Raw genomic sequence first — 20,370 nt, 5'->3', positions numbered from 1 at the left:
TATTAACCATCAGCGCTACTTTGAGGGGAGTCAAGACTGTCACTAGATACAACTCCTGATTGAGCTCTCTCTCTAGCAGGAATATTAATCACAAGAGTTATCTTTACAATTTTATTGTTGCTGAAAGCTGGACACACAAGAAACTCTGCAGCGGGTACTTTTAAATCTTAAGTTATTGCAGCACTGCACATTACACATGCACACATTATTAACTATCTGTGACTTTAAACGCTGCCAAATGAAGCGCTCTTCTTTTTAAACATCAAGTCTTGGTTGGACCTTTACATTCCACCGCCCATTCCTCCACTTCTGGCTTAGACATAGTATTTCAAACCTTGGAGCAGTTCTTTCTAAGCCTTCATAGCTGATCGGTGCCACCTTGTGCTGAAAACAGCGGAAGCGCAACTTCTTAAAATGACCTGCCCTCTCTTTTTAAAATGTCTCCCACCACCAAATCTAGCCTCAGAAAGCCAGTTCCATTACTTCCAAAAATGAACCCCCCAACAACAATCACAAAACACAGAATGTTATATCCCATCATACGTCCCACACCTCTAAGAATTAGAATTTGTACTTCATAGAACACGGAGCACACCTCTCCCATTAAAAGGCCTGCCGTTCTACTCAGCCACCGATGCTTACGCCTGTATATCTAGATACATATGGGTCCTTGAAGCTGCTATCTAAGACTATATGTTGCTCTGGCACATTTTAAAGATCCTAACTCACATGCCACAGTCCTTATTGTCTTCTGTGCACACGTGTCATTTAAAATAATCCAACACTTTATTCTATAACATTATCGTAATGGTATTTCGCTTGCCCAGTCCTCCCTTCTGTTCAGTGTGGTACTGTGGTATGCAGTCGCGGCTGGCATCGACTATGAGGGGTGGTGGTGGTGGAAAGGGGCGGTGGGTAAAAAAAAGCCCTTCCTAAAGTTTGTGACAGACTTTCCGCTCTGAGCATGCGTTTGAGTTTGAGGTCAGCAACAGCCTACACTTCATAGTCCTTTCCAATTTAGAAGCGAAAACAAATTGTCAAATAATCACAGACACTGCCTATTATGTAAGGCACCTGTTATTCAGGACCCAGGGGAGACAGCAACAGTAATACGCCTCCTTCTCAAGTGTTTCAATCAGGCCCCGTGTCTTCAAAAATATCCACGAATAACGTCATGTCACGTGGCACGTCAAAGTGACCTCCGCAGCATAACTCGTGTCTCGTGTTCAAAAGCCTGGCTCGGCCGGATCTGATTCACAGATGTGTGGAAATGAAATTCCAACCTCCCCCAAGGTAAGCCAATTTTCTTCTACCTTTTAGTGGGCTATTCTGTTTGAACGGCTCCGTTTTGTTGGACTCTCGGTCCGTCTAACATCAGCAAGAGCAACTAATTAACCTGGTGCCCAACCAGTCACAGTCCACAGTCCACATAAGCACACCATCACCACCAATTCAGAAGAATGGCCTAAGTTAAGCTCCTGTGACTTTGTCTTCAAGCACTGTGTCTCTGTGGTCCGAAATGCTTCCTCCTGGTGCAGCAACCGTGTTGGTAGTGGAAGGCCCTTTGCAAAGGTTGTTGGGTGTTAAACTGGTACTAATGAGGTGCAACTAATGCCCAGACAGTGTTAACAACTTTAAACATACCAAAATAATGAAGTAAAACGTTCACAAAATGTGGCGAATAACGTCACGTCACGTCACGTGGCATGTCAAAGTGACCTCCGCAGCATAACTCGTGTCTTGTGTGTCGTGTTCAAAACTTAAGCCTGGCTGCCTGTGCCGGATCTGATTCACAGACTAGTTAAAGCAGGGCGGGTGCGGCTCTGTGTAAACACGTGGGCCCTCTCTAGACTAACATCATCCTACTCTGCAGTCCGAGGCGGGCGGCGGGCCCCAGTCCAGACTCCCACTGAGTTAAAGTTCCCGAACACTTCGCTTAAGTCTTATAGGGGGCGGGAAGGCTTGCCTGACCTATAATACAGATTAGGAAAACCCTTGAGAACACCTCTCTGACAGCAAGAATGTCATTTCCCAATGTCTGCAGGAACCGTTTCCCTTTTCTTAAGAACTCTCCAAGGAGATCCTTTCTTGAGAAGGGGGAGGGGACGCAACTGATGCCTAGACGTGTATTAGAACTTTATATTTTAGAGAGCGATGTGGAAATCAGAGTGCTTGCCCGGTACTTCTGCCCAGCACAGCATTCGTGCGAGTAGCCCGTGGCCTTTGGCGGTTGTATTTCCTATGAACTGCACCAGGAGTAGAGAGAAGAGATGCGATGCAAGACTGCTTGTACCAATCACTGACGTAAGATGTTGACAAGGGCACCATTACTATTACTATCGATGACCATTGGGTAGAGATGAAATAACAGCACTAGTGGCAGTCCAGATCCGAGGCTAGGACACGGAAATCTATGGAAATGTGTGTCAAAGTTGACAAAAATGGACTTAAAAATCTATGCAAATATATTTTTCAATTTAGTACCACATGAATGCAACACACTATATCAAATTAAATCCACTTTTCTTATTTGTTGTGAGCATTTCTGATTCTTTAGAAAGCAGAACATTACGAGTTTCTGCCCCCCTCAGAGATATCTCTCCTGGCATTACTATGTCCTTCCACTGCTCACTTTTTCAGGTGCTACTTTTTCCTTTGTGTGAGCAGTGCATGTGTTTTCCTGCTGTCTCTCTAGTGTGCTTCTCCCCTTCGAGCTCTGTGTTTCTCTCGTTCACCCATATTTTTCTCTCCCCACATTGCTTTCTCGCCCACGTGCTTTCTCACAGCCATCTCCACATTGCTTTCTTTCACCCATTGAATCCACCCAACCCACACACCCATGTAAAGAAAAAAAAGCATCCATGTCCAAAGCTTTTTCTTTTACATTCCTCAGCCATGCCACAAGCATTAGGGATACTGTGCCTCATGTCTAAAACCATTGACAACGGCAATATATCCCAAAGACAAGACCTACTGGCTTTGTCAATGCTTCTTCGGCAGTATCACCACTTCTTCCTCAGCTTCATTTGCTCCAGGTGCAGCAGCATATCATATTTAAAACACTTTGCTTCTGTAAACGAGCCTTCTATGACTGTAGCCCAAATTACATATAATATAACTCAAGATCTGTGTTTCTGCAAGTCTGGTGGACTCTTCTTCTGAGACTCAACTGTCTATTTCCAAGATCTGCACAACCATGCTTTCTCCAACCTGGGTCCGAAAGTATGCAATGACCTCTCATCTCGCCGCTGTCTGTTCCGTAAAAAGCTAAAAACCCATCTGTTTCCATCAAGTCGCTGTTTTTTAATATATGTCTTGTATTTTTTCGTTTTCTGCTCAGCATCAAGACACCCCTTGGGATAACAGCATGGTATACAGAACTCCTCAATCAATCAACCAATCATGGCTGTCACTAGATGATTAACTTTGCTGTGGTTTTTGTCACTTCCCTCGAGGTTTATGTTTGTTATGAGTCTGTTGAGTGGACAATATTCCATGCATCTCTGTGTGCATACATAATGCCCTGATGCATTCAGTGCACGGTTTGACAAAGTACATTGAACCTGCTGCAGGAACTGATGTACACCCTTAAAAAACCATGTTGGTTTAATAATAAAGATTCCAGCCACTAAATGTGCAGCAGGCCACATGCCATTGGGCAACAATAGAGGGGTCAGTCCATGTGGCCCTGATTCTTATCTGTCTCACAAAGGGTGAGTTATTTGCTGTACATGGTAAGTGCTGACAAAACCGGGTTCTCTGCTTACCAGATTAGTAAATAACTCCAATTTAGGTATTTCATGACAATTTACAAATGGAACTGGTGCTTACTGCACCAAATTCTGCATGTATCCAAATTTACTGCACATTTTTCCCACCTGAACATTTCAGCAGGTTTGACAAGGGAAAGGAAGTGGGTTTTGGTGTTTGCCATAGTGCTGGAAACAGTGTTTGTGCAGGTATCGGAATTTACCAGCCCACTCATAATCAGAACCTTAGTGTTGCTCTCGGGCCTGTCGTACATAAAGTCTATTTTTCAAGAGGGCTAAGTCGAGCTCAAGGAAGATTGATACTGTTACGCATGTATTTCCTTTTGTAGTTTTCCAAATAATTTTGAGGATCTCTTCCTCCTTCCCGCCATTATCTGAGTCTTGACTATACTCATATGGCCTATCAATCAAGTTAGCCTGTCTTTAATGTTATGTTACATTTTTAGTTTGTGTTCTATGTAGTCATTTGTAGAGTCTCTGCAGGCCTGGGCCCTTCATAGCATTTGCTGATGAGCTGAGCAGAGAGTAATGTTTTTTTCCCTGAGGGGTGGAGTAGCACGTGGAGAGTTGGAGAAAGCTTAAGCGGGATCCATCCGTCCACAAAGAACTATTCAGAGGCTCTGGAGCAGGGTTCCCAATAGGTGGGCTATTAAGGACATCCCCTTAATTGTACATATTTAAACTCAGTGGAACTAAATTAAGTGGTCAAAGTTAAATTTATCCTGAAAACCTAGCATGGATCCACTCATATTAAACTCTCATTTGGTACTCCTGCTCTTGGGAAAACTTCATCGCATTTTTATGGATCATCATCTACTATATCAATGTGCAAGGCCTTTTAGCAGAATGTATTTTGGATAATTCACAAATATTACATTCATTAATATCTTCTACTGAAGTCTCTGTGCATGTCCGAAGCATTAAAAGTGTGCAGTGCATCACATGCCTGGCTCAGGCCTGGTCCCTCCGTCCAGACCACCACCACCACTGCACGACGCCCCACCCGCCAACTTCAGTGTTTATGAATAATTAATTGTCGGTACGGGGGCCCGGAAAAAATACCCTTACTCACGGACAGTCGCATAGCTGCCAAGGTTTCAGATTGCAAAGTGTGACATTTTCATAATTTCAGTGTCGTTATGAGTGACATTTCAATGACTATGAGTGACACTTTCTCTCACGCAAAATAAAGCAACGAAGACCAGAAAACATATAAATATCAAGAATTGTATCCATTTGAGCAACGAGGCGCTCTAAGAAGATGTTACAACTGCTGGAGAAAGAACACCAGAAACTGAAGCATCGAGTGCCCTGCTAAGCTGATTGTTAAACAAAACGAGGGGACCCACTGTGATCTGCACCACTCTCATTGAGAGTGTGCACCACGCCACTGCGAACAAAAGAATGCTTCTTTGGATTTCAGCAAAGTCAGTTATTGTTGTAAGGTCTGGTTATCTGTTGAGAAACCGGCGAAGTGTGCCTGCCACTACCGAAATTTTGAGCAGGTGTATCGCTTTAATTTCTTCCGCTCTGACGAACCTAAAAATAAAGCATTACCTTTCTTGATACTCGGCTGCTGTTAATCTAAAAAGCAAAGCGACATCACTTTTATTAAGAGTACCGATTTTCTAACGGTGTCAGAGGTTATAAATTATGTTTTCTTTTACACTTACTTCTTGAGGCAGGCGACGAGTGAGACGGTCCGGCTGCAACAGGCGCCTTCCCCCCAGGCTGCTACACACTGTCACAGCTGCAGGCAGCAGCCCGGCCCGAGTCGGTTAACCCCTAGGCCACGGGACCATAATTATAACACTATGCATAGAGCATCTAACAGGCCGAAAGTGGCGAGCTCCTGGGTCAGGGCGGCGAGGCCACTAACGCTGGTAGGCCCGGGTGAGCTTCACAGAAGCTGAGGCACGCCTGCGGTGGTCAGGCCGAGCGGCGGGGTACTCCTCACCTCAGCTGAGCCGCACCTTTTGTAATAATCATCCGATCCTATATCTCTGCCTCTGCTATGACTGTGCGTGCGGTCCGTCCACTGAAAGCCGGTGTTTGCGCCCATGATCAAGGAGGCACCAAAAAATAATTATTGCGTGGCGGGCTTTGGCAAACCAATAAAACGTAACTACTGCTTGCCCTGCTGTGGCCGCTCCGGTCCTCTCCTGGCTGGCTCGTCTCGTGCAACCTGGCTGTAGGGCACACTGACTGCGCAGTTTTGATTGCCCATTATGCAATGCGCCTGCGCATGCGGGAACAGACGCGCCGGAGGAGGCAGGGCAATGGGCATGACTGCGCGCTGCGCACAGGCACCTCCCTCCTAGAAAGCTTCCGCTTTATTTTAGATGGTTGCTATGCTAAGTTACAGACTTACAGTGTGCAAACACACCGCCGGTCACAGGCTTGTTGCTGCTGCAGTATGGGCGGCGCGGCAGGCAGGCCTGCTGCTTGAGTTGAAGGGAACTTGTCTTGGAGATGGAGTCTGTCAGTCTAAGACTCGGGTCGGACCGAAAATCGGCCCCTCACTTTCAAAACCGGCCCCCTGATCCAAAATCGGCCCCCAACCCCTCCAGCCGACCGGGGGATTGCCCGGTGCCCGAAAGCACCAGTCCGGCCCTGCGGGCCCCTATATATAATTTCTTTTTATATCTCCCAACTACTGAACGGATTTACACCAAATAACAAAATGGGATCTTTCTGGACCAAGAGCTACCTATCGGCCAGATCTGGTGTAATTCTGTCCAGTAGTTTATTGGAATTAACATTGGAAAAACACTTTGTTTCTCTGGTCTGCTTGACGGATCGCCCAAAACAAGAATCACCAGTGCACTTTTTGTAAAAAAATTACGTGAAGATTCGTCTCAAGACACCAATTAAATCAGCAAAAATGTTTTTTCTATGGAAACAAGGTCCTAACGATAACAATCTACTGGCAACTGTCAGTAGGTAATATATATACGCTGACTAAACTGCAATAAACAACATTAAGAGCAACAAACCGGTGTCTGTGTCCGTCTCATGTTGGAGGAGGTTACAGGTGTTCTGTGCTCATCTCATGTTGGAGGAGGTTATATATCTTCAAGTTACATAGATGTAGTTTCAAGACATACACACACACACACATTGTGATGTATTATGGTGGTCGATATTTTCGCCACAATATTTTAACAGGTCAATAGTAAAACCTCAAAATTTTGGTAAGAAATCATGTGCACCACTGCATAGCAAAACAGGTTTTACAGTGCCCTGCTGGAAAATTGCACACCATCATACAACAATGTTTCTCAAAGATCCTTGAGAGATAAGCTCACTAGTCCTTCTTACTTCCTATACAATTTCTTCGTGGCACTGGAGTTCGGGATGACCAGTACCCACCATCTGCCATACATCAAGACATTCAATACTCTAAAGATCACCCGACGGAGGAAATAAGGAAGAAAAAAAGACCTACAATATAGTTTAAAGATGCAGTGCCTACCTTAACATCGTTGTTGTTCTGTTCTATCTCATCACCAAAGGATAGCTTCCCATCCGCGATGGCACAATAATTCCGAGACCATCTCTGAAATGTAAGAAAATACACAGGACCAGATGATTATCAAGAAGGCACACACTGCCCAGTAACGTTCAGAATTCACTGTTAGAATTTGGCAAAATGCACAAACTGGTACCCTTATGTCTGCTTTTCACACTTTTATAAATGTATTCCACATGGCAAGGATGCACTTAAATAAGACGCTCTACAGTTAGTGCTTGTGACAGAGGTGGATGGAGACAGGCTATCAGGTAAACACCTTCACAAACATTTTTGAGCCTGATAATGTCCCATTTCAAACTTGTCCCCCGTCCTTCTGCCTCATTATCCAATGTTACACCATGTTGCTTAAATCTTAATCCTCATATCTTTTACACCTTGTTGTTAAGTCTTTTTAATGCCTTTAAAATTGATTTTCTCCCCTCCCCCATCTGTCTCTCTCAACAAAAATCGGCTAAGGTAAATGTTGCTGTATTCCCATCCTTATCTGATATTTATTACACAAAGTTGTCTGATATATTATAAGAAATTTGCAAACAAGTGTTGGGTCTGTGAACTGGCAACATTGTTATATAAAAGACCACCAGGTTTATGGTGGTCAAGGAGCAGTGACTAATCTTTTGTTCGGCAGAAAGTAATATCTGGTGTAGGGTGTCCATTGACAAGAGTATCTAGTTAATTCTGTATTAGGGAGAAGTTGCTGGTATGTATATCTCAAGCAGAACTACCTATTGTATGTGTTTTCAGAAGCAGTACAATTGACTGTGCTAGATAAACTGGCCTGATACCAGACATTAACTTCTCAGTTGGCAGGAACCGATTAGTCAGTGAGGTCTCAAAAAGCAGTACTTGGTCAGTGAAGCCTTGAGGTCAAGGAGAGGGAGCTCTGTAAACCAAGGGGATAGAGCTCCCAATAACCATACAGTTAAAAGAAATGCTTCCCTTTGGTCAAGAACTATATAAATTTAATCATGCCTCAACAAGCACTGCCTCATAATCCACTCAGAATGTATCAAAGCACTTATATAACAATTATGTTGTTACAGAGCCTACTGTGTGGTGGTCGAGAATTTGACACTTAGTGTATGATGTTCCAGTAGTGGCCCCAGGTATTAGTTTTCAGTCTATCAAAACTCAGGAACAAGCCATTAATTAGTAGTGTCCCCAGATGCAGTACCTGGTCATAAATATACTAGCAAGCAACATCCACTCATTAGTGGTCTTAGAAGAAGTGCCTGGTTTGGAGGGGTTACTAAAAGCAGTGCCTAGTTTAGTTTGTGGTCTATGGTGTCTAAGGAAGTAGTTCATGTCCGGTGGTGTGTCACAATGCATTTTCCGGTGATTGGTATGCCAGGAAGTAGTATCTGGTTTATAATGTTGCCAGGAAGTAGTATCTGGTTTATAATGTTACAGTAAGCAGCATCCAGTGATTAGTCTATCAGGATGTAGTCAGTCTATTACATGGCAGAAAAAGGGACTTAGTTCAAAGTGTCCCAAACCAATGTCTAGTCTGTTTTAAATAGGCAAACAGTACATTATCGAAGATGCACTTGAAGACAGTGCCTACTGCACAGTTTCCCTGGATTCAGTGCCTGGTCTGAGTTCCTCAGAGTGCTATTTAGTCTATTGAATTCCAGGAAGCAGATCCAAGTCTATGGTATAATAGAAAACAGTGCCTCATGTATGCAGTCTCAGGAAGTAGTATCTGGTTTATAATGGTGCCAGGAAGTAGTATATGGTTTATAATGTTACAGTAAGCAGCATCCAGTGATTAGTCTATCAGGATGTAGTTAGTCCATTACATGGCAGAAAAAGGGACTTAGTTCAAAGTGTCCCAAACCAATGTCTAGTCTGTTTTAAATAGGCAAACAGAACATTATCGGAGAGGCACTTGAAGACAGCGCCTACTGCACAGTTTCTCTGGATTCAGTGCCTGGTCTGAGTTCCCCAGAGTGCTATTTAGTTTATTGAATTCCAGGAAGCAGATCCAAGTCTATGGTATAATAGAAAACAGTGCTTCATGTATGCAGTCTCAAGAAGTAGTGTCTGGCTCATGGTGACAAAGTAGGCATTATCTTATTTAATAAGTTGTTGGAACAGTACCTGGTCAATGGGATCCCACATGTACAGTTCTCCTTGTTGCTTCGTCTCTCCTTTACCTTCAGTGTTGACATCCACATCGCCTTTTAACCCCAATTTTTTGTGCTGCCACATAAAGTAAACATTATCACCATCACTCATGATACAGCAATTTCTTGTAGTAGTTCTAATCACTCAAAACATGTTTGTGTCTTATTAAACTATATTATGTGTCATATAACCTACTGCCTGAAAGCAAACACCAAACACAAGCTTGTCAGTAATTGAGCAGAATTAGTGGGCGGAATATGATCCTGCCCAAAGACTTTTTAGCTGGAAATCTGTAAGCTGGACAACAGGGGCTGTTAGTCCCACCTCATTCTGAGATACTTAAAATGAAAACCATTGAGTTTGGTAATATTTAGTACCTATTGGTCAAGTGTCTGGAGACAATTCAGTATGTATAATATTCTAGATATGAATACACACAATTATAAATGCCATTTTCTAACATTTAAGTGGATTTATGTTTTGTTAATATTTTAGGATCAAAATGTAGGAGTTTACTGATATGTTAGACTTGTTATAACAGCTGTTACTACACTTTTCTTCTATTTAATATTTTGAATGCTGTACTATATGGCATTTATTTGAGTAAAAAAGGGTCTTTACCGCAGTCTTTCGTAAACTTGCAATGCTCTGGAGGGAAGTGCTGTTTAACATATGGAAAAATATTACTAGATGTGTACTAGAATAACCCACTTGGGGAGGAAATCATGTTAATGATTGAGTTTAGAGTTTGTGTAAAATGCTGGCCTGATGGTGCACCTACCTTTATAAGGATCTTTCCCTTGAGCTGCGTTGGTGATGGAAGCTGGTCAGCGCTGGCCTCAATAGGTTTGGCCAGCAGCATGTCTCCCAAAACCTCCCTGAACACACGGGCCATGTGACGTTGCTGGTCGACTGAGCAGTGCTGTTCAATTGAGAGGATCACTGGGTACCTGAAGGTTCAAATATTGATACATTAAAAAGTATCTTGATAAGGGCCATGATCTATGCACCAAATAATAGCGCAGTGCTTATCAACTTCAGACACCACCACCAGCCTATTTCTTCACATGAACTAAATGCACATTTCAGAGGCCCATGGACTGAGCCTTACCAGAAAATACAGAAGGTCTTTTTAAAGCTCTTTCAATGTTAAACAATACTAACGAGCTGGCATTGGCTGCACCGAAGGAGAGTGAGATGAGGGAAAGAGTTGACCTGCCTGCATTTATCTATATATTTCAAATGAAATGAACTATTGCAGAAATAAAACGGCTCTTTGTGTAAAATGTATTGAATACAATACTTACAAGTGCAGATGACCATTTGCATACATGCTTAAGTTCCACACAAAATTAAAAAGTAAAAAGGCAGTAACTTTCTGGAGTGTGAAGAGTTGGGTGCCAAAATCATAATTTTGGAGGCATTCTTGAATCATGTGACTCCTCTTACTTCAGTAGCTTCCTCAAGCCCCTTGGAGCCATGTTGTCTTGGAGGTTTCAAGGGTGACCTATACCGTTAGAGGTCACATGGAAGCTGCTGCTGCTGGACCTTCAACTGCTTTGCTAAATTAATAAGGGCAGAGGAGCAGGGACTAGTGTAGAGGACACAGGGAAACTGATATTTCTCTGGCATGTGTTAGCCACATGAGCCCCGGGACAGTGTGAGGACATTACAGTTTTCCTTGTCCAAAGAAGTCAGGATGGGGTGTGAGGAAGAGTTAGATGGTTTAGTGTTTACCTTGGTTGTCTTCATTGTTTCAGTAATAATGAGGATGAAGGTACTTCAATGGTGAAATGTATATGTTCTGTGGCTGATAGAGGTCTGTGTTTGGATGTTTTCTCCCTGATTGTTATGACTTTGCTGGAGAAGATGAATCCTAGTTTGTTCCTTTCAGACTGGCTAAGAGAAGGTGGGGCAGGCTCTGTAGACTGCTTCTGTATGATCTGATAGGTTCCCTGGAGCGATTTGGCAGTCATATAATTATTGATTTCAGGACGGAGGAAAAGTGTGCTCTTCAGTTTATTTGTAAGGTCTCCTAGCATTTTTTAGTTTGATGTGAGTGGATTTTCTTAATATCTTTTTAAATGCTCATATTTTGTTTGCATCTTATTAGCATACTTTTTGTACCAGACTGACATTTTCAGTTTGGAGGTAGTGAGAGCTAGTTTGTTCATGACATTAAAAATCTCATTATTATCACACTTACAAGGGCCGATTCACAAACAGCCTCCGCTCTTGCGGCGGAGGGCCCGCAGTGTTGGTGGGGGGACCTGCAGTCATGGCAGGGGCCTGCACTTGTGGCAGGACCTCTGCAATAGGTAACTGCAGTACGGAGGTCTCTCCATGAGTGCAGAATCCCTGCCACGTCTGCGAGTCTCCTGTCACGACTGCGGGGCCTCAGCCGCGAGTGCAGGGCCTCCATTACGAGTGCGGAGGCCCTTTGTGAATTGGGCCCGAATAGTTTGGAGGGGTCAGCATTCTCCTCCACTGATAAATCTGCCACTTAGATGAAAAAGTCTACACCCTATTGGCTTTGTGTTCAAAGTGTCTTGAGTTCACCTTTACGGCCTTTGCTTTAGTGTGTGAGGTGTGTGCTGGGGTAATGAATTTTGAAGTGAATGAGGAAAATTGTCTAAACAGTACATTTACAGGGCTACAGAGATCTTTAAATGGTCTTTCCTTGTCAAAGTCAAGCCTGGGTTGGGATATGTTACAGTCAGTTAGGATGTTAAGAGACTTGCGTGGTTATCTAAATCCTTTGTCCATACTGGATGTTGAATTCTCCCAGAAAATTCTCCTCACATGATAAGTTATTGTATGCTTTAATCAACCAAGTTCTCAGCTAAGATATTTTTTATCACAAAGTGGGCAGTATATTGATCTTGAACCTGAAGAGGCTTTGGTATAATGTTAATCTCCACTGTGTGGCACTGGAAAAAAGGATGGGTTTAATGAGGTAATCGGCCTCTGTGTGTATGAGGGCAATACCGACTCAACTTATGGGCTTCATCAAGGTGAAAAAAGTTGCAATGATAACAGCAAATAGTAGTGAGGATGTGTTTAGACCAGGTTTCGGTGAGTGCAACTGCATCACAGTCCTGAATTACATTGGATGTAAATATGGTAAGGGAAATGGAAGACCTACAGTTTAGCAGGTTTGCTTTGGTGTGCTTGGTGAGTCCAGAGTGGGTACGGCAAGTGAGCTTTGCGGAGGGGGTTTGAGGTGAGCAGTTCCAGATATGAGAGTGCACAAGAGAGAGAAATAAAGGTGGAGAGGGTGGCCTGAGGCTTTGCATTGTTGCCACAAATGGGTGAATGAATAAATGAATGGATGAATGAACAATTCTTGTAAAGCGAGTTGATCCAATTTCAGTTTGTTTCAGTGGAGAATCTGGCATGGAATCAACCCTACCAAGATGAAAAGCACAGCGCGTTATAAGCGCCATCATGTTTTCAACAGTTCTGGGATATTTGAAATTATTTAAATAATTCCATAATTCAAAGCAATCAATGCATTTGTTGTCTAGAGGCCTGTTTGTTACAGTATTTTCTTTTCCCGGAGCAATTCCCACCATCATGTTTCGTTTTTATTAAGCACTTCAAGGGCACTTGGCTAACATGAGGCACTTTACAAAATTAAATAAACAACAGAGCTAATAAGGACAGCAATATATGTACTTAGACTTCAACCAATCCATTGTCAAGTACATTCATTGTTGACAAACAATTTAAGATACTGAGCACATGCTACCACTAACTTGTCCATATGCGACAAGCACAGGTTTATTTACGGCTGATATTCTGTATTCTCTGCTGCTTGCATCGTTAAGACAATTTATGCGATTTACATCTTTCATGCCAGGCTTTCCTCAGGAGCAGCGACAGTTCAACTGCAGGAGCTTTCACAATGACAGGGAGAGCTACTTCAAAGTCACTCGTCCGAGGAGCGGAATTTCAAATTTGCCACCTTGTATGCCTCCAGTATTGTTAAAGGGGTGGGGGGAAAGAGACTGTTGGCCTCTTTTCCACCCTCAGTCACTCCTACCACAGGCACTGTTCACCATGAGCATAGAAAAGTCTAGATCAGGCGGACCAGCAAGCACTGTGATGCCTGTACTAAACGAGCAGATTGGTGGCTAGTATGCCTAACTTTATATGACGGCTTTCGGCTTTCTGAATACAAATCTCTGGCTGTAGGAAAATGACTTTGGAGGTCCCTAGCAGGGCCCCCTTCCCCCTTCACAATGGGGACTGGGGGGAACCTATGGGCTCCCCTAAACATCCCTGCACCTTGGGGCAGGCACTTCCGACATGGAAAGACTGTCGGAACATGACTTTGGAGGCCCCTAGCAGGGTTCCCTTCCCCTCTGGCCCTCTGCAATGGGCCTGGGGGCACCTATTGGGCCTCTAAACATCCTTGCACCATGTGACAGGCATCATGAGGTGCTTGCCACACAGTGCAGGGATGTTTCAAAACATGCATTTTACAATGGAAGCTTGTACTGCGGGCCTTTTCCACCCATTGAACAAGCTTCCAATGTAAAATGCATGTTTGCGACCGCCCTATGTGCGGTCACATCATAATCCTGCAGTCGGAACCGCCGACCTAAGGTCGGGATGTTGCAGACTAATACTGTGTCGGGTGGACGCAAACCCGTCGGACATCGTAATGAGGCCCCATATGCTAACACTGTTTTATGTCTACCTCTGCATGGTCCTTAAGCCATTGAACTCTTCTGGAAATTGAGCTTTTAGAAGCAAGATTATGCCAAAGTGAGCCCAAAACACCTCAAGGAGCCTTAAGCCCACTTCACTCAGTGAACTGGTTGGGGTGGCCCAGTTACAGTGCAAGAAGCCTGTAGTTCCTCTTGCACCTATATTAACAGCAGGGCAATAGCCACAGGTTTTTCATTAACAGGGATGCAGTCTTCCTCGCCCAATCAGAGCTTGCCTCTGTTTTCATTGTTTATTATAAATATCAAGCAAGCTCTATTTCTGCTAGTTGTTTATGAACCTCGCCCAAGCTCAGCTGATATATATTCCCATTCCCTATTATGACAGTGGGAACTGCATACATCACTCAAATTGGGCCATTTCTATTTTACCTCACTTCACTTCATTCAATTTATTTAATTTATGAAGTTTTTTGCCAAAGCACTGCACAAACAAGATATATAAAACAATAATTGGAAATACAAAAATTGTTTTAACAACACAAGTTTAACTGGAAGTAAATGGAAGAGAGCTAATTCTCCGCAAAGGCCCACATTACAATTGGCCTCTTTATCGCAAAGTGGGAGGAAGCAGGACTTCCTGTTTCTACACATATTGGTATTTGGAGTCATGCAGTAATACAGGAGACAAGTGCTCTTGGTCAAACAAACCTGAAGGAATGTGTAAAAGCAAAAATGACTGGAACTGCAGGGTAACATGCTTAATTCGGTGCAATAACACTAATATCTTAGATGTATCCCTCATTCCATAAGAGGTCTGTAGTCATTACTTAAAAGACCCTGGGAACTCTGCATACCTGGTGCAGTATAACTTCACAGCAGTTGTAGTAGTACTCTGAATAGAGAAAAAAAAAGAACAGACCAGAGAGAAAAGAGAAGAGAGTGCTAGAGTTTAGTGGATAACAGAGAGAAGGAATAGAAAAGTAATTGAACCCTGCACTGTAGTTTAGTGGCAGGAGTGATGAGTAGAAAGGAGAAATTGGGCAGGACAGCAAGGAGTCTGGGAGCGCACCTTAATAGATGCAAGTGAAGATAGATAGGAAGGAGCTAAAACATGTATACAATGTACACAGTAGAAAGAACGTCACATTTAAGGCAATTTGAGAGGGTGCTCATCGTAAGGAAAAGAGAGCAGGGCAGATATGAGCAGCTAATTTGAAGATGAGGGATCACCTTGACTAAAGAATTGTAAATAGAGTGAAGAGGTGAGACTGAGGAAGAAGGAAGGCTCAACAAAAGAAAGACGTGGTAATCGAGATAAAAAAGGACTAGAGTGGGAATGAGAATGTTATCAGTAGGAAATAAATGTAAGGGATAGGTTTTAAAACTATTATATAATTCAAATCTATGACTACAGCTACATGCATGTAGTGAGAAGAGAAAGAAACAGAGCAGTGCAAGATGACACCAAAGCTACAGGCAGTCGAAGAGAAAGGAATGAAACAGGAAGCAGAAATATAAAGGAGAAGCACAGGCAAAAGTTGGGGAAGTTAAGAAAAAAAGAACTTCAATGTTACTAGTGTTCCAGTGAAGACTGAGAGAGTTTCTCTAGGTGTGGCAGCAGGAACAAAGAAAGAAAAAGAGTCATGTAACTGTCCAAATGCTAGGAGAAGCGGGAGACACACCACGCACCCTAAGATCATGATGGCTGACATCTCGTGTTTTCCCCTCTCCCACCCTATGCTCTTTATGGCTTTCTATTTGCTAATGCGGTGGCACGGTACAGTAAGGTGAAGGAGTGGAAACAGTTCTGTAAGACAACTTTTAGTATTCTCTGCTGCTACCTTCATGATCCATGTGCTGAGGGGTAGTAGCGGTAACATTAGGAGACCACGAGAAACCAGAGATAACACCTGCTTCTTCTGGCTATCTCCTACTGCAGCCTTGTTAATAAGTGTTTGCTAGTGTACATCATTTTCACTGAGTAGCTAATTATAAACTTCTGTCCAGGAGGTAGAAAGGAAAGATCTAGGATCATTCCTGAAGGGAAAACTCTACTATGAGGAGGACTGAGCCGGAATCACTAATGAAAACTGTTTGACAAATGGCAAAGCTTGCTTTGTGGTCCTACACATGTCCCATTGCCCATGCTTGGAAGATAATGAATACCTACTCGGATGTGACAAATGCATTTTCTTTTATTGCTTGAACTACGTCATCAAATTTAATTTTTGTTGTCCGCGTCCATCCATGGTAAATTATTGGTTTTCCATCAGGGCCGTCCCAGCAATCCACTGAAAGGAAAAAAAAAAGATCTGGTAACTACAGAGGCCATAGAAGGCAAACGAGATATTATAACTGCACACATTCATAGAGAGTAACTGTGTGATTGCTAACATTGGACATACCTATATGACGCTCAGACACTTTATCAGTCAATGTAGTGATGTACAACTGAAAAATGTTAAATGCCCATTGAATTCAGTCTTCAGTTGGCAAAAACATTTCACAGATCATGCATATACCAAACGAAAAATTCCAAGCAACTTAAAAGGTGGACCTAATCATCCACTTACAAATCTGACTATTCTTGAGATCCTCGCCTAGCAGTTCAGGACAGACTGTTCTCAAGAAGAGCATGGTCAGTACTGATTTGCGTACGGCAGGCCTTTGTCTTGAGTAGCATGGTCGATGAAAAACGATGACCTGGAATGTGTCCAGAGCGACTGACAGTGGCTGAGATTAATTCAAGCATTCCATCCATCCCCTTTTTGTTGCTGAAGCCACGCATTCCAAGTAGCACAACACCATGATAAAATATGGCAAATTCTGCAGTGCGGAATGCCTTAAAGACAGTAATCATCCAGCTTCAGATTTGTTATTCAAACATTCAGGAGCAGATATCACATCTAAATTCTGCTTCTTACAGCTGTAATGTACACATACACTGTAATGTAATGTACCCATTCTTATTTGATGTGCAGATCTACTGTATGTTCCCTCTTAAATGGTCTGTGACGTGCTGATAACTAAGTAACTAAATATTTACACAATGTTATATCTGCCTCTGTATGGTGCTTAAGCCATTGACCTCTCCTAGTCATTGTATTTGTGGATTCCTGGATTCCCCTTACACCTCAGAGAAATCTGGCGAGGTTACGCTAAAGTTAAGAACAAGTGAGCCCATTGTATCCCAAGGAGACCTAAGCCCACCCCTCTCTGTGAAGTGGTAGAGTAGCCCAGTTACAATGCTAGAGTCCTGTAGTTTCTCTTGCACCTTTATTGACTGCAGAGCAATACCCACAGGCTGTTCATTAACATGGAGGCAGCCTTCTTCACCCAATCAGAGCTTGCCTCTGTTCTCATTGTTTATTATAAATATCACCCAGGCTCTATTTCTGCTAGTTGTTCATAAACCTCACACAAGCTCAGCTGATATCTATACCCATTATAACTGTATTTTTTCGGTTGAACTGTTATGTTCATGTCTATTGTCAATTTTCAGTTTTATGAGCTGTCATATTCAGATACTACGTGTGTGATGTGGGGATAGTCTGTAATATGTTGCTTATATAAAATAACAAATAAAAACTGCATTAAAGCCAGACTGTCCTCAAATCCTGAGTTCCTGCAAAAGTAGACAACTCATCATTTGTACCTTGCATTTTCCAACAGAAACACCAATAAAATGCTTTCATTTTTATTGTCATAAAAACAACTAAGGTAGTCAATCAACCAATCAATCATCACATTTGTATAGCGCGCTACTCACCCGGAGGGGTCTCAAGGGGCTGGGGGAGAGGGGTCCGTTACTGCTCAAAAAGCCAGGTCTTGAGTTGCTTCCTGAAGGAGAGATGGTCCTGGGTTAGCCGGAGGTGGATGGGGAGGGAGTTCCATGTCTTGGCTGCCAGGTAGGAGAAGGATCTTCCTCCGTTGGTGGCTCTGCGGATGCGTGGAATGGCGGCGAGGGCGAGGCTGGTTGATCGTAGCTGGCGGGTGGGAGTGTAGAAGGTCAGGCGGTTGTTGAGGTACTTGGGGCCCAAGTCGTGGAGAGCCTTGTGTGCGTGGGTGAGGAGTCTGAACGTGATCCTCTTGCTGACGGGGAGCCAGTGCAGGTCTCTCAGGTGGTCGGAGATGTGGCTGTGTCGGCGGATGTCCAGGACGAGTCGTGCGGAGGCGTTCTGGATGCGTTGGAGTCTTTTCTGAAGTTTGGCTGTGGTTCCGGCGTAGAGGGTGTTTCCGTAGACCAGTCGGCTGGTGACGAGTGCCTGGGTGACCGTCTTCTTGGTTTCGGTGGGGATCCACTGGAAGATCTTTCGGAGCATGCGCAGGGTGTTGAAGCACGATGATGAGACGGCGTTGCCGTGTCTGGTCATCGAGAGGGAGGAGTCCAGGATGAAGCCCACGTGCGTGGTCCGTTGGTTTGGGAGCGGTGCCCAGGGCAGGGGGCCACCAGGGGTCGTCCCAGGCGGAGGGCGATGATCCCAGGATGAGGACTTCCGTCTTGTCTGAGTTCAGTTTCAGGCGGCTGTTCTTCATCCAGTCGGCGAAGTCTTTCATCCCTTCGTGTAGGCTGATTTCTGGCGGTGGCGGGGTCGTTAGTGAGGGAGAGGATCAGCTGGGTGTCGTCGGCGTAGAGATGATGTTGAGGTTGTGTTGGCGTGCGATGGCTGAGAGGGGGCTCATGTAGACGTTGAAGAGGGTGGGGCTGAGTGATGATCCTTGTGGTACGCCGCCGATGACTTCGGTGGCCTCGGATCTGAACGGGGGGAGGCGGACTCTCTGGGTTCTTCTGGTGAGGAACGAGATGATCCACTCCAGTGCCTTGTCTTGGATTCCGATGTTGCTGAGGCGCTGCACTAGGGTGCGCTGGCAGACGGTGTCGAGCGCTGCGGAGAGGTCCAGGATGATGAGGGCCGCTGTATCCCCGTTGTCGAGCAGGGATCTGATGTCATCCGTGGCTGCGATGAGGGCGGTCTTGGTGCTGTGGTTGGCTCGGAAGCCAGACTGCGAGTGGTCGAGGGATCCGTTCGTCTCGAGGAGGCGGCAAGCTGTCTGTTGACGGTCTTCTCGATGACTTTGGCGGGAAAAGGGAGGAGTGAGATGGGGCGGAAGTTCTTGAGGTCGGTGGGGTCCGCTGTTGGTTTCTTCAGGAGGGCGCTGAGCTCGGCGTGCTTCCAGCTCTCCAGGAAGGTGGCGGTGTTGAAGGAGGTGTTGATGATGTCCCGGAGTTGGGGTGCGATGATGGAGTCGGCCTTGTTGAATACGTGATGGGGGCAGGGGTTGGTTGGTGATCCGGAGTGGATGGTGTTCATCGTGCGGGTGGTGTCTTTGGTGATGACCGGGTCCAGACGCAGAGGGTGGTGGTGGGGGCATTGGTTCTGAGGTTGGGTGCGTGGTCTGAGCGCCGAAGCTGTTGTGTATGTCGGCAATCTTGCTGTGAAAGAACGAGGCGAGTGAGTCGCAGAGGTCTTGCGTGGGAGTGATGTCGTTGTTTCCGGCGCTGGGGTTGGAGAGCTCTTTGACGATGCTGAAGAATTCCTTGCTGTTGTGGGCGTTGTTGTTCAGTCGTTCTTTGAATGCTGTCTTCTTGGTGGTGCGGATCAGCTGGTGGTGTTTGCGGGTGGCGTGCTTGAGGGCAGTCATGTTGTCCGTGGTCTGGTCATTGCGCCAGGCTTTCTCGAGGGTGCGGCAGTTCTTCTTGGAGTTCTTAAGTTCGTCGGTGAACCAAGAGGCTATCTTGCTGCCGGGTCTGCTGGGAGGGGTCTTCAGTGGTGCGAGCTCGTCTGCGCAGTTGGTGATCCACTGTGTGAGGTTGCTGGCTGCATCGTTGGGGTCCGTTGTGCTGGCGGGAGGGTTCTTGTTCCAGCTCCTGCGAGGAACCTGTTGCGGCTGGTGGTGGGTCGTGGTTCTTCAGAAGCTGAAGTGGACGCAGCTGTGGTCAGTCCAATGAAGTCCGGTGGAGTGGCTGAAGGAGATGTGTTTGCTGGAGGAGAAGAGTGGGTCAAGCGTGTGGCCGGCGTAGTGGGTGGGGGTGTTCACTAGTTGCTTGAGTCCGAGGTTGGCGAGGTTGTCCAGCAGGGTGGTGGTGTTGCTGTCCTTGTTGTTCTCCAGGTGGAAGTTGAGGTCCCCTAGGAGGATGTAGTCAGCGGAGGGGAGGGCGTGCGGGCTGATGAAGTTGGCGATGTTTTCGCTGAATTGTGTCCGTGGTCCCGGGGGTCTGTAGATGAGGGTGCCTCTGAGGGTGGTCTTGGGGTCGGTGTGT

At 44.9% G+C, this 20,370-nt stretch overlaps 1 protein-coding gene across 3 annotated transcripts in view; it reads right to left on the bottom strand.

The window, feature by feature from the left end:
• PLCG2 (phospholipase C gamma 2) overlaps positions 1–20,370 on the bottom strand; it is a 488,855-nt gene that overhangs the window by 203,194 nt on the left and 265,291 nt on the right. For all 3 annotated transcript variants that reach the window (XM_078669997.1, XM_078669998.1, XM_078669999.1), the window contains exons 13-16: positions 16,279–16,399; positions 10,214–10,382; positions 9,406–9,507; positions 7,246–7,329 (exon numbers count right to left, since the gene is read on the bottom strand). In XM_078669997.1, the coding sequence (XP_078526123.1) occupies positions 7,246–7,329; positions 9,406–9,507; positions 10,214–10,382; positions 16,279–16,399 (476 nt within the window). The remainder of the gene's footprint in view (positions 1–7,245; positions 7,330–9,405; positions 9,508–10,213; positions 10,383–16,278; positions 16,400–20,370) is intronic.

This window comes from Lissotriton helveticus, chromosome 12, assembly GCF_964261635.1.
Source record: "Lissotriton helveticus chromosome 12, aLisHel1.1, whole genome shotgun sequence".
Classification (NCBI taxonomy): domain Eukaryota; kingdom Metazoa; phylum Chordata; class Amphibia; order Caudata; family Salamandridae; genus Lissotriton; species Lissotriton helveticus.
The sequence above is the reverse complement of the archived record's forward strand: the minus strand, read 5'-3'. Positions and strand labels throughout refer to the sequence as shown.